The sequence below is a fragment of the Ailuropoda melanoleuca genome, chromosome 5 (genome assembly GCF_002007445.2).
Source record: "Ailuropoda melanoleuca isolate Jingjing chromosome 5, ASM200744v2, whole genome shotgun sequence".
Classification (NCBI taxonomy): domain Eukaryota; kingdom Metazoa; phylum Chordata; class Mammalia; order Carnivora; family Ursidae; genus Ailuropoda; species Ailuropoda melanoleuca.
The window spans coordinates 129,601,929-129,620,778 of record NC_048222.1 but is presented as its reverse complement, the minus strand read 5'-3'; the positions used below and the strand labels follow the sequence as shown (position 1 = coordinate 129,620,778).

Here is an 18,850-nt window from a genome sequence, read left to right as displayed (position 1 = left end):
ATTTTAAACGACCTTAGTTAACTAGATTCAGACCAGTCCAGCTTCAGATTTTTTAATCAAATTCTAAGTAGTCTCCACCCAATACCTGAAGGAGAACCACCAACATCCTCTGGTAGTACCCTGATGTATCCCCCACCACGTCATCTTCCAGGCTTGAGCCATATTCTGCAACAAAATAATTTCATACTTATTTATAGCTTCTTTCAACTCAAAAAAGATATCCTGCCCCATTAATCAAATAGAAGAGAAATAAAGGAAGAAATATTTGATTAGTATAAATGTTCCCTACTCCATCTCTGTGTGCTCTGAAGACTAAAGGCAAATGCTTAAATGAGTGACTGGTAGAAAACAAATTAAAGTCTCCCAAACGCACTCAATTCAAGCCTAGGTCCAGACTCAGCCATTCAGAAACACGTTCAACCACTGCAGTTGTTACTCTGTAGACGTGTGATGGTGCAGAAAAGCCTCTAACATAGAAGTGATCATAATTTTAAACTCTGTAATGCTTTCTTTCAAATGTTTTACATGATTAGTTTCCAAAGGTCCTCTAAAATTTAGAGTTTTTCTTTCTTTAGGCATGGTCATTCTTTCCCTTAATAAGATTATTTTTTTCCTCTGCAGCAAAGAAAGTTAACTCTGAGAAACAGCAGTGATGTTTTAAAATATGCCCCTTCCCACCTCTATTTCCAGTTATTTCACATAATGCCACAGGAAAGGGGAGAACTGGTATCTACAAAAGTCTACATGCCTTCTTCACTAACTCTCAAACAGCTGCTATTGAAGGCAGCTCTAATACATTTAAATATTTAATAATTATTTGAAAGCAGACAAACTTTAAAAGCCTGACACTTCTGTTTTAAAAAGTCTAGAAGAGCTCCGTCTTTATTTCGACCAGTTACCCAAATACAAAATGCTGAAGGAACCTTCTGTTCCTTTGTGTACTACAAAACCTACATATGATTAACCATCAAATCCTTTCAAAGAGTTCCCCTCTCTCTGATCTATCCCCCTCACACCTCCCACCAACCTATGGCCACCTAGGTTGGGCCATAACTGCCTGGCTTGCCTCCCCACACATATAGCTACCTAATCAGCCTCTTGATTCAAATCTCCTTCCTCCTTCAATTGTTCCTTCAATACTCCATTGCCCATTCAGGAACTGAGACCACCTCTGAATCAAGTGCAAACCTCTCACCCAGTCACATAAAACCATCAACAACACAGCCTGCATTTACTCCATTTATCTCCTAGACGAGACATACACATACCCTCCACGTATACTTTCTCATTCCAGTCCCCATGACATTGCAGACAGGGACAAAAACACCAAAAATGTTTTCTTCACCTACCCGAAACCTACCTGGTCTTGACACCTTGTCTGACTGCACCATAGAGCCTCTCCTAACATCAAAAGCCTCGTGACCTCTCTGCTCTAAATGAACCCTTACTATCCTTTAACAGCTGCAGTCAGGTCCTAAATCACGTCACCCCTAAAGAGACTGCAAACTCTTTGAGGACGGGAGCTATGTTATGTGCACCTTTGGTGTCATTCGTGACAGCCAGTGCACCACCAGACACACGGCTAGTGCGGAGTATGTGACAGCACCCCGTTTGTCATCCAGGCTCACTCACAAATGTCAACATGCCCAGAGAGAGAGAGATCTTTGAATCTTCTATCAAATAAAACTCCAAGGTGATCTTCCGCAGTTAAGTTACATGTACCCCCTCTGCCTTAGTGGCTGGGACCTATCCAACTATAAAAGAGAAACTGGAAGGGAAGATCCAGCACTTCAGAAAGTTAATTACTTAAATTTCACACTGTTCTGACTTGCGGAGGTACAATGTCATTTCTAAGAAGAATAAACTAATGCCAAGACAGGGACCCATTTTCCCAGCTGCAGGCGCTCAGCTTGTTGGTCCGCTGACTGAGCGGACGGTCTCGACAGTCTGCTCCTCCTCAGTCCGGTAGGGGAAAGAGGCTGGGACAGAAAATGTGATGAGGAAAGAACACACTACCTTCAGTTTTTATTTCATTTTCTTGGTTCCATTCACAGAATATACTTCAGATTGACATAACAGATTTCTTTTCACAAAAAAAGTAAGGCAAACCAAAGAGAAAAATTAAAATGCGGAGTATTCAAGCACTGCCATTAACTAAAACGACACACGTTTACTCAAACATTTTCATCAACCCTGGTTTGGACAAGGTTTCTTTTCCCAAATTCCAAAAGGGCCTTTTAGATAACTCTTAACTTCTACTAACATGAAATTGATTTTTTTTTTCCAGGAAGAAAAACCACCTACATCTTGAAGTTCATGTAAAAGAAAAACAACCTGTATGTCTCTACACTAGTTGCAAATTCTACTTAAAGTAAATTCCCATCTTCATCGGAAGGAAGCTTCTCTTAAGCACCAAAACAGATATAGGTCTAGTAAAAAGCAGTCTTTTCCTTACTGAAGGAGAAAACGAGCTTGAATTGCTGCTTATTCATTCATTCGCTCACCGTTCATTCAGCAATCACGTACAGCCTGCCTCCTGTGACTATGGAGAGCTGCACTCACTTTAGAAAAGTGAAAAAGTGACAGTGGAGAAGAAGGGGAAATAAAATTGCAAACATTGACCTTCTTCATAAACTTGCTTTATGGCTCTCAGTTCTTCAGGTGTCCTTGAAGCAATAATTTCCGTCAGTACTTTTTCATCTGTCCCAGCTCCCTGTTTGGAAATTAATTTTTAAAAGAGAACAGATGTCAATAAGATTAAAGAGTTATTTTCCTAGAATAATATTACCCAAATTGCATAACAATATAAATATAATATATAAATTATCCAACTTAATATTCACTTCTTTGATACAATTTCTATTAGTTACAGAATTTTAAAATTTCCAATTAATTTTCTCTCCAAAGACAATTTTATCCTTTTTTGTCTAATGAAAAATGTGTATTGCATGTATGTGGTATATGACACATAATACATTATATAAATGTTTAATTTTATCAGTTTCATTCTAAACAGTTTAAAAGTAAAACATGTTAACTGAAACATGAAATCAAAAAAACTGAAAGAGTAAAAATGAAAACTTTACATAAATTTACATGGAGGAGCACTAAAACTTAAGCAATCATATCTCAAAACATAAAGCCCCTGCCCTCAAAATAAGTTCTCTATGGAATTCCCAATTCTGTACCAAAGGAAATTATAAATGTAGCATTGCCTAGTTATTAGGAACTGGATCAGTACAAAGGAATTGAAACATGCTTTCTGGATTTTTGGAAAGTACAGTTGACCTTTGAACAAAATGGGAGTTAGGGGCAATGACCACCTCCCAAGTCGAAAATCTATATCTAATTTTTGACTCTCCAAAAACTTAACTACTAAAAGCCTACTACTGTTCACCAGAAGCCTTACTGATAACATAAACAGTCGATTAACACATATTGATATGTTATATGTATACATACTGTATCCTTACGATAAATTAAGATAGAAAAAAGAAACATTATTCAGAAAATCATAAGGAAGAGAAAGTACAGTAACTATACAGTATCGTAAAATATCAGTATATGCACAGTTCAAACCCGTGTCGTTCAAAGTTTAACAGTAATTTTAGTTGGTTTTCTTTTTTCTTATGATAAAAGTCTATCTACACTGGTAAATTAGAAGATACAAGCAATGATAGAGCTGAACTTAATTTTTAAAAATAGCATATTTAAGCCTTATCCTCTTTATACCCGTGTTTCTTTTTCAAAACTCAAGTGCTGAAAAACCTACATTTATGCTCTGGCAGAATTTCAATTACTACTGACATTTCAGAAGTACTCCACAAAAAGGCCCTTTTTCAATGACCTGAGATTTTGTTTATCCCAAAAGAAGCACTGTAGGAAAATGAAGAGAATAAGCACAGAAAGGCTCCTCACTTGATAGGCCTCTCCTCCTTTCACTCCATAAGTAAGAATCCATGGGCTATATTACCTCCTTGCTAAATTTCATTTTGCCCATTCAAAATCTACCACTGCTTATACTGCTCCCTGTCCCGTACATCTAAACAAATGTTTCAATGTAGTCATATTTATACAATATTACAAGCACCAGTCAAGGGAATATACATTTAGTTATTTGCTAAAACGAAATTATGATAAGATTATCAGCTACTATTTTAGTATTATATATACTATTTTAGTATTTAGAAGTACAGGAAAGAAGGAAAGGGTAATAGAAAATCTTTCCTATCTGAAAATTCTCTCTGTAGCATTATTTTTTTAACCTAAAACAATTGATATTATTATTTCATAATCAGGCAACTTTCTATTTTAAAAGATAAAATACTTAACCTGCATCATTTTTTTTAACACATCTCAAAATCAGAAAACAGGTATGAAGATAAAATATAAAGAGCTACAAAAAAAAATATTAAAATTTTAAATAGCCACTATTACCGAGTTAACGAAACAAAAAGATTAAATGACACACGTAATTTTCTCCCTCCTTTTCTTCTTATCGCCTCCTACACAATTTTGTCCTCCAAGTGACCCTCACAGAAATGTTTCAAAAAATTTTAAGTGTAATTACCAACACAAAATAACAGCATTCATGACAGGAATGTTCCTTTCACTAATTCTTTTACCTTAAGAGCATGCTTCAGTTCATAGGCATCGTAAATCCGAGAAGGTTTCATCAGAGCCACAATTAATTTTTCAAATTTTCCAGTCAGTTCTGATTTCAGGTCATCCAGAAGGTCCTAAATTACAGAAAATACAAATTTGTTAACCAGGCAGAAATTTGAAGGAGATTCTTCTTAAACATAAAGTATAGCCCTTTGCACTAATGAATTATTTATGTTGCCATCTCCAAGTAGAAAAAAGGCATGTGAATTAAAATCCCAGTTTTAAATAATGTACTTTTGACATCTGACCTAAAGCTTAAGCTAAAACAAAGCCACTTATGTGTCAAGGTATTTGTTTCTAAGAAATATCTTTCTGAACTTCAACAGTTAAAAAAATGAATAAAAATAGGTTTTAGTTTGAAAATACTGTTCTGAGAAACGTGTATCTTTTAAAACAATTTTCCAAGGGGCGCCTGAGTGGCACAGCGGTTAAGCGCCTGCCTTCGGCTCAGGGCGTGATCCCGGCGTTATGGGATCGAGCCCCACATCAGGCTCCTCCGCTATGAGCCTGCCTCTTCCTCTCCCACTCCCCCTGCATGNTACAGTTAAAAAATGAATGAAAATAGGTTTTAGTTTGAAAATACTGTTCTGAGAAACGTGTATCTTTTAAAACAATTTTCCAAAAATAAAATCATAAACGCATTTTTACAAATGACAAAATCTGGCCTAGCATACCTAAACAAAACAATTTTTCTCTCANCAATTTTCCAAAAACAATCATAAACGCATTTTTACAAATGACAAAATCTGGCCTAGCATACCTAAACAAAACAATTTTTCTCTCAATATCTATTAATATTCTAAACCATAATGAATTATGTTTATAATTATGCTCCTGACTACCGAGAGACAGCTGCTACTATGGAGAAATTGTGTATATAATTATGAAAAGAAAAGTAGTATTCCTTATCCATTTCAGTTGCAGCACATAGGAAAACAGAAATCATGTTCAGAATACTCCTTTTATTTGTTTGTTTGCTTTGCATTTGTTCCTTAAATGATGAATACAGATTTTCAAAATAACAAAATTATGTTTAAGTTTTTCATATACACAGCAATTCATTTATGTAACAAATTTAATATTTACTTTGAACTGTTAATCAAATAAGAGCATTTAAATCAATGAACTAAAATCTCATTTATTAAAATACCACTCCACAAGGAACCGAAACTGTGACTATGTCACAATAAAATAGACTATCATACAGGTTCGCATCTAGAAAATAACTAACAACCCTGAGCAGGAAGCAGGCAAGGAGAGAGGCAGCTATCACCATGGGACCTTTTGGCACTTCTGTACCATCAAGCAAGGAAAAACAATTATGGGAATAAGTTGGGTGAGCACTATAAACCAACAGCAGAAAAAAGAAATGGTAAAGTCAGAATAATAGAATAAATAATGTTTACAAAGGAATATTCATAGAGTTCAACCTAGATTTAAACCATATCGGGGCTCTCACATTCTAACTTAGGATGAAGTGCAGTCTTACCCTGCCAAATAGAGTTTTAAAAGCCACGGCGATTTCCTGGCGCTGAGCATTACTTCGGGATGTCAACAGAGTCAAGATGCTCTCCTCATCAGTGCCTGCAATTTATGTTCGAAGAATTACAACTTGGCTCCCACATGCCCACTGTCTCAATAACCTTTGGGACCAGCTCCCCAGTCACTTCGATTCCTTACCTCATAAAACAGACTTCATTAAATAATTTATTAAACCATAAAATGTACAACATATAACATGTTATGCTTTCAATATAAACTATCCCCTATTTCTGATGTATTGTGAAGTAGGCAGAAAAATAATCCTGATTTTTTAAAAATCTAATGCCCCTAGTTTTTCTTGCAACAAATAGATAGTTACTCAGACAATGGATATTCACAAGACATACACTGAGTGTTATAGGAGACTAAGAGAGGAGAAAGACACAAACCCTGGTTTCAAGTTGCAATTTAGGGTAAAAAATACAAAACCACACAGACAAACTTGAGCTAAAGCAAAATGTTAGAAGTGCCTCAGGAGAGGTTCGGGTGTTGAATGGGGGTTTCAGAGGACGTTCTCTTAGCTGATAAGTGGAAGGAGTTTTGGGAACAGCTTCATGGAGAAGGTGACAGCCAAAAGACTCATGAAGGATGGAAGGGTTTTCTCAGGCAACGGTACAGGGAAGGAGGACAGGCTTTTAAAATGAGGGGAAAGCTCAGCAGTAGGAAAATACAGGGTTTTCACGAAGAGGAGATAACCCAGCACGGTTGCGTCAGAGAACACTCGGTAACGTGAGCTGAGTCCGACAGCGTGGGCCGGGATACGAAGCGCATGCCCAGAAAGCTAACGCTAACCCTGCTACAACAGGAAATCTCACAAGATGTCAGAATGGAAAGAAGGGGTCAGGGCCAAGTTTGAAGAAGGTGGATCCCCACGCATGGACACTAGCATAGGAGGAGCCTGAGGACAGAGGATCGGCGCCGCGTAGAAATCCTCAAGATGAGAGGTTTATACATGGCTAGAAAGGAGACTGGGGAATGAGAAGAGAGTTGAACGCAAAAGAGTGGCAGAACCAGATAGCTGATCAGGCAAGCAGGACAAAGACGTGCAGAGCTGATCACTCCACTCCCAGGAATGTCACCTAACTCCCAGGTAAAGCTGAAAAGCTAAAGAACAAAGAGGCCGAATTTAACTTCCTGCTCAGTTTCAGAGATTGAATATTAGGGATCATACTATTTTGTTACCTTCACGTATCCTCTCTATATACATTTCAGATAAAAATATTCTAAAATTAATCTTACTGTAAATCAGCGACCTTTTCTTTGGAAACATAAATGTCATGGTTTTCTGGGTGTTGTTGTTGTTGTTTTAAGAACCAAAGGAAGGTTGAATTTACCCAGGCCTTTCATGGCCTTCCGAAGAGCTTCTGCGTCAGCCCGCTCATCGAACCCGGGGGAGGCAGACACGGTGCCTTTAAGAACCTGAGACAGGAAACACAGTGATATTATTCATGGCATGAAGAGGACAAAGCAAAGAACAGCAAAGCAAGACATTGCTCTATATCATGTTCAGTTTTTAAATAAACTTACCATTTGATAACCCCATTTGAAATGGGAAGAGGACCACTTACAGTTTGGATTAACAGAACCATTTCCGTGCCTGAGCTATCCAGGTCCTCTGCAATACCATTAAAGGGAAGGTCTGGCTCCCAAGGCCTTCTTCCCTAGGGCATCGTCCCCAGTGTCCATGCCCCGGTGACACTCCCAGATTCACTGAGGGCACTTCCTTGCAGGATTCCTTCCATTCAAGTCTCTTGCCACTTTGATCGAGAAGCATGCTGAGTTGCATTGAAACTGGATGCCCTGCCTTTGGTACTCAACTCCAAGCGATATCCTCACTACGTAACTTTTCACCTAGTCCTGTTTCTTTATATTTACTTAGGGATTTTAAGATAACCTGGTGAAGCCTGAAAAGATATTTGGTAATTCATATGCCAAATCTTTGAATTTGGAACTTTATAAAAATATATTTGGAAGACATTCTTCATAAGGTTTCCTGTTATTCTTATTTTATCATACATGTAGTGCTTTTAATCATGAAAACAGTTTAAGGTTTCCCCCTCAAAATCTATAATATCATTAGTTCTTTAGAATCAGAGGGCTACATGAATACTGAGTTCTAAATTTTTATCTTATGATAAAAGGAGGATCTCAGCATTAATTTTTACTAATACTTTTGAAGTCCCTCAAAACTTCCACTAAGGTTCTATACAAAACTTAATAGGGCGCCTGGGTGACTCACTCAGTTGAGCATCTGACTCTTGGTTTTGGCTCAGATCATGATCTCAGGGTCATGAGATGGAGCCCTAGCCCTAAGGCAGGCTGGGCACTCAGCAAGGAGTCTGCTTGAGATTCTCTCTCCCCCTCTCACTCTGCTCCTCCCCTTGCCACATGCACACACACGTACTCTCTCTCACTAAAATAAAAAAATAAATCTTTTTTAAAAAAATAAAACTGAGGAAAAAACAGCTATAGGGAGGAAGGGTTGAGAATATTTGTCTGGTTTATAATCATGTGTGTTTTATTATGAATGCATGCAAGCACAGTCACCTACAAGGAAAAAATTTCTGGCAATTTCATGTGGCTCAACATAATTAAAAGAAGGAGTAAGTTGAGAGAGAAACTGATAATTTAACAAAACAGTCCTCCAAAACTGACATGGATTGGGAAAGTCATATCTCTCAGGTCAAACTGTAGTTTCCCTGTGTTTAGTGGGGCCACTTCAAATTGATTATGAAGACACCATCAATATGTCATCATAAAAAATGAATAAATACCACAGGTTCTCTCAGTGTGAGAACCTAGGACTGACACGACAGATAACATAGTTCCCCTGTCTGTTTATTCATTCACTCAGTAACTAGTTTTTGAATGCTTTCCACATGCCAAGTATTGTACTAATCACTAGGAAAAAGTGATGATCTCTGAAAGTCAAGAGAACATGACAGGCACGTCAATAATCAAGTACAGTAGGGCACATACACGCAGGTTTCATCAGGGCACATATACACATAAAGGAGGGGCTGAGCTGGGAAGAGTGGAAAGAAAAGATATCAGAAAAACTTCCCAAAAAATGTCTTGAAAGTTGCCTGTGATTTTCCAAGACAGGTTCAGGAAAGTAGAGAAGTACAGGAAGGTATAATCCTGCATGCATAAAAACATGAAAGAATGAAAACATCTGGTGCTTTGTACAAAGGATTAAGAGTTTGAGCAGACTGAAACAAACAGCAAGTATGCACAGAAAAGCAAACAGTGGTCATGGTGGGAGGTGAGGAGGAGCTGGACAGCCATGCTAAGAAGTGCCGACTTCATCCTGTAGGCAAGGGGAAGTCACTAGAGGACGTTTCAGTAGGGAAGAACGATGGTGACTGTGCAATATTACTGGGGCAGCAGAAGAAACAATGGAATGGGCAAGAGTGGAGACAGGAAGATTTGTAAAAACAAGTAACACAGGAAGAAGACAGGACCTGATCGAAGTCAGGAGCAGTAGAAATGGAAAGGGAAAGACAGAGAAGAATAGAACCAAAGCAGAAGGGAACCAATTAGGGTGATTCTTTTTTCAAATGGGGAATAGGATGACTGGTCTTACGTTTCTCCCCAGCAGGCATACTGGAAGAGAAGCAGGCTTTGTTAGTTACCAGAGCACACAGGTGGTACCTGGAGCGATGTGAGGACCTTATCACAAAAGGCAATGTTAACAGGGTGGCCAGGAGAGCCAGCAGAGAAGAGAAGGTCCCCTCCAATCAGAATGGCAGCTAAAGGGTGCCTGGGTGGCTCAGTCCGTTAAGCATCCAACTCTTGATCTCAGCTCAGGTCTCAATCTCAGGGTCATGAGTTCAAGCCCCTGTGTTGGGCCCCTAAGATTTGCTCAGTGTGGCAATGAGCCAAGCATGGTGTTCAGAGCTTCACATGGATCATTTCATTCTATAGACAAAGAAGCACACTGGCTAAGTTAGGTTTGGAGAATCATCCAAGGGACCATCAAGCCAGTAGCAGAGCCAGTACCTGAAGACAGGCCAGGGGACTGCAGGCTATTAATCATGATGCTGCACAGCCTCCCAAAGACAAAAAGAAAGTCTCTGAAAAGGGTGATGGCATGGAGAAGCCAAAGGGGGAAAATGTTCCAGGAAGAAAGAAAAGGCAGTGTCCAATATCACAGAGAAGTCAAACAGGAGGTGAGAGTGAAAGGGTCCACTGGACTTGGTAAGGAGGAGGTCTTTGATGGTGGTAAAAGCCTGACTGGAGAACACCAAAAAAGTGAATTGTGAGGCAAAGCATCTCTATGAACTCCAATTTTACAAATGATGGGTTTTTTTTAAACATGCTATTAAAAACTCACTTTAAAAAAAAAAATACCTTATCCAGTTTATAGGCTATGGAGTTGTTGGTAGATCAAGAGGTTAAGAACAGAGGAGACAAAGCAGATTTGCCTTAAAAAGACATCTGACCACTGAGACTGAAGGAAATGAGGTGAAACATGGAAGGAAGAGGAGTATCCTCAGATCTCAGTAACGAACTATGAAGAAGTAACTTCTGATTGTATTTCTGAGAGCTATCTAGAAATTGGGAAACACGTGCTACATTCCACACAATCCGAGTCACTGTCAGAGTTAGCCAAAGCCACGTAGTGGTAGTAAGAGACCAGAAGTGAATCACAGACATGAGTCACAAGGGCAGAAACCTTGTTTGGACATCCTGTCCAAACCCTATCCCGGCCCACACAAAACCGTCTTCACTGGGCAAATGTGACTCTCCATGACTCATACAAGAGGGCTTCTCCTTTTTCCTGCAGTACCCACTAGCCTCAAGTTAAACATTTATACCTTACCCAGGTTAATTCCAACTGTGAGTAGGTACTGCTCCCTTCACCCAGTTCATCCTCAGTTACCACCAAGGCCTTCTCAAGGGCACTATTATATATTCTCAGACCATACATGGCCAAAACATATAATTCACTCTTTTAACTCTCACCTTCAAAATTATCCACTCTTCTAGCTCTATAATTTTGTTGGCTTTTTTTGTTCACTTATTCTAAATGAGAGAGTTCTTTACCGTCAATGACTAGGTATGGCAAAATAAAATGAATACAATTAAACCAAAAAATAAGTGAAGGGTTGCTTTTCTAGAAGGAATTTAAAGAAATAGGAAAACAACAACAGAAACAACAACTTCAGATTTAAAGATGAGAAAACATTCACCTGTCTGGAGCCTTTTAAACTGAAGCTTTCCTGAAAGCACAGAAGAAAACTAAACTCTTTTTAAAACCGTCTTCCAGTTGAACAAAATCAATACTTAATCAAACACCTACCAGCATTCCACATAATACTAATTAGGAAGCCAGAAACCGTGAGGCAAACCACTACAGCTGAGCAACTGCTAAGTAGCCACATGGTGATTTTTAAGTATGGTTCTTCTGAGGCCCAGGTTTCACAAAAATCCTCTGGAGGCCACCCAGAAAGGTGGGGAACGGGGAAGTCCAATGACAGAACTCTACCTTCACTCCCCAGTCACAGCAGTTCAGGTCTTATCTGATGTACACAGTACAGGCCTATTAATATTTCCTGTGATAATGGGTCCCACTGCAAAGAAAAAAAAGCAAAGAAAAAAAAATAAAAGAGCACTGTACCAAGAAAAATGAGCATGGAAAGAGGGAAAAACCAGCATGACATGATTATGATCGAAGTTGCAAGGTAAAAAAATATATCAGAAAAAAAAAAAAAACAAAACCTAGAATCTCCAAGAGGACTGAGGGGTACAAACACAAACAACAGGGGGTCAGAAAAAATCCTCAAGCCCTAATTCTTACCCTTGCTCCAAACCTATCAAAAAAGGTGAAAGTCTGGGGCGCCTGGGTGGCACAGCGGTTAAGCGTCTGCCTTCGGCTCAGGGCGTGATCCTGGCGTTCCGGGATCGAGCCCCACATTGGGCTCCTCTGCTATGAGTCTGCTTCTTCCCCTCCCACTCCCCCTGCTTGTGTTCCCTCTCTCGCTGGCTGTCTTGGGCTCCTCTGCTATGAGTCTGCTTCTTCCCCTCCCACTCCCCCTGCTTGTGTTCCCTCTCTCGCTGGCTGTCTCTATCTCTGTCGAATGAATAAATAAATAAAATCTTAAAAAAAAAAAAAAGGTGAAAGTCAAGTTCAAAGTCTTAAGTTCAAATTGACTTTTAAGCATTATCTTGACCCCTTTCTTAAAATCAAGTGTAAGGAGAAAAAGTATCACCGTNGTGAAAGTCAAGTTCAAAGTCTTAAGTTCAAATTGACTTTTAAGCATTATCTTGACCCCTTTCTTAAAATCAAGTGTAAGGAGAAAAAGTATCACCGTAAATAATTTAAGTTATTACGCACAAAGGTAGAAAAGAAGTTTTGATAACAAAATAAAGGTTTTGTCAATATGATTTAGGTTTTTGTTGTGTCTTTAATGCTCCCATGACTACGACTCCCTGCCAATCTAAGAATGCCTTCCCTTGGCAAATACCAAAAAATGGAAAGTTCAACTGTCCATGAATAATGGTGATGCCTTGGGTTAAAGTGGGGAAATCCATTAGCCTCCAGTGAGTACACATTTGAGGTGGGGCACTGGGGCAGGGGGGGGTTCTGTTTTACCTAATTGTTCAACTGGGCATTCTATGAACAGTACTTGAAAAGCTGTATCACTAACCAATTCATTCACTAATGCTTCAGGAAACAAACTTATCGATTTCTCATAGTACAGAAAAGTGTGCACAGATTCACAACTTTATTTCCTTTTGTATCTAAACGAGGGGCAGAAATCTAATAAACATGGTTGGTCCTACACAAAAGTGGGAAATATCAGCCTCGAATCATGTTTAGTTGTAGGCAGAGAAATAATATATAAATAAATGAGCTACAGAGATGACAGAGGATTTAAAGACCACATATACCCCACTGCTTCCCAGAAAGCACCTCCGAAGTGTTTCAGAAGGAACTCAAATTCAACAAACCCACCACGAACTCTATCTTTTCCCTCCACCTCAAACCTGTATTCCTTTCTCAAAGAAAAACACAAATCAACCACTCAGGCAAGCAAGCCGTTCATTTTGACCCTGACCAGACCCTTCACCACCACAGCCCACCCCACTCATGCATCCCATCTGCCTACTCCTCTGACAGTCCCCTCCTATCTAAAGTCCCAGCCAGGGCCTCGTTTGTCTTAAATACTTCACCGGGGTCATAGCAGCAGATTCCTAAGTGGTCTTCCAATATCCAGCTTCTCTCTCCTTCCCTCCCACCCTCCTGCACCACCATGCGGTCTCTGCAGCCCTCAGAAATGCAACATCACACTGGCGCCAGGGTGATCTTGGTTAATTCAAACTAACCCTAGCACATCCCAACTTACAGCTCTTTAATAGCTCTCCTTACCTACAAAATGGTTCATATTCTTTAGCTCTTTCTGGCATCCCTTTCCAAGCAGGGCTCCAGCTCCCCACCTGACGGCAGCTTCACTCCAGCAATACCATACTGCCTACAGCTCCAGGCCAGGCCAAACTCCTTTATACCTCTGAGCATTCACTCTTGCTGGTGTTGCCTCTACATATAATGCCTTTCCTCCTTGTCCCATCTGAACACTGCCAGGTATGTGACCTCAATTTTCTCTTCTGTGAAATTGAAATAGTAATACTTATTTCCAAAACTGTATTGTGAGTACTAACTAATGCGTAGAACAGACTTAGCAATGTGTCTGTTATACCAATAAATTTTTGTCCCATTTCCTTTTTCATTTCCCATGTCTAACAATACCTGGTGCATAGTGGGAACTCAAAAGCTTCATATATTCATGAATGCATGCAGGAATGGGAAGTAAAGAGAACAGTTAGGAACAGTTGTCCGAAGAAATGATACCAACTGGAATATGCATTCATTCCAGTAAATCAATTGCATACAGGTTTACATATTATATAAACTATTAAACTGAAAGGATGAGCCCCCCCCAAAAAAAACTAAAACTAAAAAAAAAAAACACATTTAAAACAAAGGTCTTAGGAGCACTAATTTTTGTAAAGATCAACTAATGTGTCTGTGAAGTTTTAGAATAGTATACAGGTTATATGAATACAATTTATTTCAGAAATTGATTATGTAAAAATATTATATTTCTACCATTTTAAATTTCTAAGTCACTAAAAGAAGAAAACCACAGATTGCCCAATTCTCACTAGTTCGCCACCTGTGTCCAAAAGGACCAGATCTAGGTAAGGGAATTAAGATTTGCTGAATGCCAATGAACTGCTCAGTGGCTTGCCAAGCAGTCAAGCAGTTTTGGATCTAGTTCTTTCTCAGCAACCAAAATGTAAACAAGAGTCAGAGGTATCAGGAACTGAGAGACACTAACTCAAAGCAGTATAGTAATCCTGATCTAAGATCCCAAGAGAGATCTCTAAAGAGAGATTGGGCCTTAAAATGAATGGCATGAAAAGGATTATCAATATCTGGTCAACTCCTCTAGAATGAGCCTCATATCAAATCTATTTATTTACATTGATCCTGATTGTTCTGCACAGGCACTTTATAAATTATCACAGTACAATGATTTCAAATCAACCAAAAAAATTTCTAATCAAACATTACACAATTTATGTGTGGGAGAGAGAAATCTGATGTTCATGAAGATTCCAGTGAAAAATTATGTTGCCTGATTTTGCTTCATGACATTCCTGCTGCCTTAAATATATTAACTCTATAAACAACATTATAAAGCTAAGTTCAGATTGCCCAAAATTTATCTTTAAAAAAAATTTTTTTTTTAATTTATTTGAGAGAGAGGCAGAAACAGAACATGAGGAGGGGGGAGGGGCAGAGGGAGAGGGAACAGCAGATTTCCCACTGAGCCAGGAGCCCAAGGAGGGCTCTATCCCAGGATTCCAGAATCATGACCTGAGCCAAAGGCAGACCCTTAACCAACTGAGCCACCCAGGTACCCCCAAAATCTATTTTAAAGTTTTGTTATCATAAAGAAAATTATACAGATTCAAATTGAATTAAAATGTATTAAATGGATCATTCATCTTTGAAATACAGCCAACTCCTGATTTTTCCAAGCCAAAGAATACAGAGTACAGAATGTACTTTTAAGTACCTAAAATAAATTAGAATATCTGTGAAATAATTTGGCTCTAGCTAAATAGTGAGATTTTAAAAATCTGCATGAGCAAGTTAAGCAATAAGAGAGAAATAGGTCAGGATCCAGTTTAAGAAATCCAACCCAAAATACAGTGAAGTCAGATTGAGAAAAATGACCCTAAAAATGGATTTTTTTAAAAAGTCACATTTATATAATCACAAGATGACCTTTGAAAGAAAAAGATGAAAGGATTCAAAACATATTTTACTCTATATAGATAATTCAGGCAATTAACAGCTCTTCGGCCATTCCTTAGTAAATATCTTGAACTAGCTTGTACCCAAATTTAGTACAGTAGAAAACATTAGTGATCCAATAATCATAATAATTTATCATTCATTTAGCAAAGTTCATTCTAAAACAACATGGATATTGTGGTTCCAAATCAGATAAATACAAAATCANTATCTTGAACTAGCTTGTACCCAAATTTAGTACAGTAGAAAACATTAGTGATCCAATAATCATAATAATTTGTCATTCATTTAGCAAAGTTCATTCTAAAACAACATGGATATTGTGGTTCCAAATCAGATAAATACAAAATCATTCAAATGAATTATTTCAAAGATATAAAAAAAATATTGTCCAGGATCTGTTTACTTGCAAGTAAATTCTTATTCTTCCTGTGTGTCACGAAAAAGATACAGGTAACCAGTGTGTTATCTTTAAGAAAGACTGGGAAGCCTCATGTTAGACTACTTCTCTCCATAATAACAGTCAATTGGTAGACCCCCGTGTGTTTCAATGCTAGTGGATAAGGATTAGGACCAGAAAGAGAAGGGCAGAGCCCAAGAGGTGGTAATTCCACAAATACCTCCAGCTCTGAATGTATTTACTCACCATGATTATATAAATCACTTTTTATGTAGTTCCCAATATCTGTTATGGCTTTGTCACCCTATACTGACATCATTAGGGTAAAATTTTAAGAATCTGTATTGATAGGAATTATATTAATTATGAGATAAAAAATTTATAATTTATTTATATAACAAAAATATTAATATAAATATACACAAGAGCATAAAATCTCCCTAATAATATTTTTATATAAAAACAAACTGCAATTATCTATAGAAGATCAGTCAATGCTTTCTCTTTATATTCTTGACAAGACGGTAATGCCCACAAGCTACATATATAATTGATTCCTGGATCTTTGCAGACTGTGACTGGCAGGGTAGTCCCAAGTCAAGTAAAAAGACAAAACACTGGTATGGAAGGTACAGTTACTGCTGTGGGAGTCTACATTTTCATTCTTCAATAAATGAGACAATATTTAATGACACGTTTTAAATGGCTGAAATGTGCTCCTCTAAGTCTCAGGCATCTGATTTCCTACTCTACAGATGACCACAGAGTGGAGGTCTCTAGTTCCCATAACCACGGGTCAACAAAACACACTACCATAGAAACCATCTAAAACCTAACAATGAAACTACTTCAGCTTTCCTACCATTACACTGGGGTCCAAGGAAATTTTTTGACAGTAAAAGTGCAAGTCCTTAATGTGGGCATTCTGCATACCATCAAATGTGTTAAGTATAAAACAACAAAACTCCATCTTAATGTTAAACATTTTAACAAAATGTTTTACTTCCATAATTTCCAAGGAGAACTAATAACAAAGCGCAAAATTCAACAGTGTATTTTTCTTAACATTACTTGTAACTTTTATGATGACTAAAAACTGTAGTTTTAATAGAAAACAGTCCCAGAGTTATACTGTGATAGAGATCATGTATTTAATTTTATAATGCAAACCATCATTTACCCAGGTTTTGTATATATAACAGCCTTTGCACTTCCCATTATTTGAAATTATTAATGTCCACAGTTGGAAAAGCATGTTTGTTCTATCTGGAGTCTACAAAATTAAAAGGAATTGATTGAAAAACTTCAGACATCACTGGGTCAACATACAAAACAGAGTCAAGAAACAGCCAAATGAACAAGGATAAAGGGAATTATTCTTTGATGCTTGTTCAACGATCATTTACATCAGCACACCAGCATATCAAGATAAGAAAAACAACCCTTAGTGAAGGAAAGTTAATTCCACAGAAAAGTATCCTTTATGTGGGGAAGAACCTAACCAAAGTTTCCATTTCAAGTAATATGAGAATCGGTTTACTCTAATATTTCCTAAGTGCAAAAGAGGAAGTAAGAATGGAAGCACTGTAGAAATTCAATAAAGTTACCAGGTCATCATAATCCTCCCAAGTTCTCTTGGAAAGGACCCTGAAACCTTACTCAATTTTAGTAGGTCAGTTTTGTTCGTTTGTTTGTTTTGTTTCAATTCAATAAATGAAGAGTATAAAGAGAGGACACTGAGCAGTTTAAATACTGCTTTTAAAAAAATTATCTGGACTCTGACAAGCCAGTTTGATTGCCCAGATCTGTAACATTAGTTTTGAGGTGCAGTTGTTAGCACTGGTATTTTATTCACAAAAGACTCTACAACACGGTCATTTTTTTTTAAAGGCTGCTATATGAATGGTTTTTTCTTTCCTGTATTTTTGACAAATGTTAAGAGCAAAAAAGACCAACATTAGGTAATCAAGTTCTGAAACAATCCCAAGGCAAATTCAATTTAGAACTCGTTCCACGAGTTACTTAAGAAAAACGGCTCTTCTGTTTAATCCTTTGCATGGGGTGGGGGGGAGGGAAGCAGTACCTACAAGGAACAGTTCCTTTCAGTAAAATTGGGTTGAGCAACTGGAAAAAACTCACTAGAGCTCTACTGGAAAAAGCCAATGCCCACTCGTAGTATTAAAATAATACAGGAAAGGGCACGAAAAGGAGGGGAGGGGTGAAGGGAGAAGTAGAGAGGGGAAGGGAGGGGAAGGAAGGGAAAGGCAAAGAAGAGAAAAGAAGGAAGGAAAGAAGGCAGGCATGGAAAGAAAGACATGGAATAAAACGCGTTCGCCTCCCATGACCGCTCAGAGCTTTTCCTGCTCCGGCTCTAATTTTAGCGGTTCTTTGGATTTTGGGGCGGGCGCACTTTACACATTCACTCACAAAAAGGGAGTGCACACAAATCCGGCCACGTCACCGGCTGCTGCGCCCCGCCGGCTGCTTCGGAGCAGGTTCCGGCGGGCACGGGAAGGGAAAAAGCCCGGGACACAAGAAAGGGGTTGGACGGGGGAGCAACTAAAGGAGAAACAGGAAAGGTGTAACAGATTTCTCGAAGGCAGATTTCATTTACTCCTAAACTTCTTTGGCTTTCAGACCAATTCTAGAACTCCCTAGACACAGCTTACAAAGTTGGCAAATGCAAGCGCTCCGCTGGGGGCGCACGGCCCTACCTGTGCCATGGCGAATGCTCGGGTCAGGAAAAGGTGATGTCAAACTGCAAGAGAAGAGAGACACTGCGGGTTTAGTGAGCCGCAGACCGGTCCCCCCCGCAGCTCCCCTGTCCGGACGCAGCCCCCACCCCCGGCCTGGCGAGCACTCACCCAAGGGTGACAGAGGGACCTAAGTGCCCCGAACCTCCGAGAGAGCGG

At 38.7% G+C, this 18,850-nt stretch overlaps 1 protein-coding gene across 1 annotated transcript in view; it reads right to left on the bottom strand.

The window, feature by feature from the left end:
* Positions 1 to 18,850, bottom strand: part of ANXA5 (annexin A5) — a 29,989-nt gene extending 11,139 nt beyond the window's left edge. The window contains exons 1-7 of the mRNA XM_034661673.1: positions 18,803 to 18,850; positions 18,653 to 18,696; positions 7,542 to 7,626; positions 6,155 to 6,249; positions 4,626 to 4,739; positions 2,623 to 2,713; positions 86 to 165 (exon numbers count right to left, since the gene is read on the bottom strand). Of these exons, the coding sequence (XP_034517564.1) occupies positions 86 to 165; positions 2,623 to 2,713; positions 4,626 to 4,739; positions 6,155 to 6,249; positions 7,542 to 7,626; positions 18,653 to 18,661 (474 nt within the window). The 5' untranslated portion in view covers positions 18,662 to 18,696; positions 18,803 to 18,850. The remainder of the gene's footprint in view (positions 1 to 85; positions 166 to 2,622; positions 2,714 to 4,625; positions 4,740 to 6,154; positions 6,250 to 7,541; positions 7,627 to 18,652; positions 18,697 to 18,802) is intronic.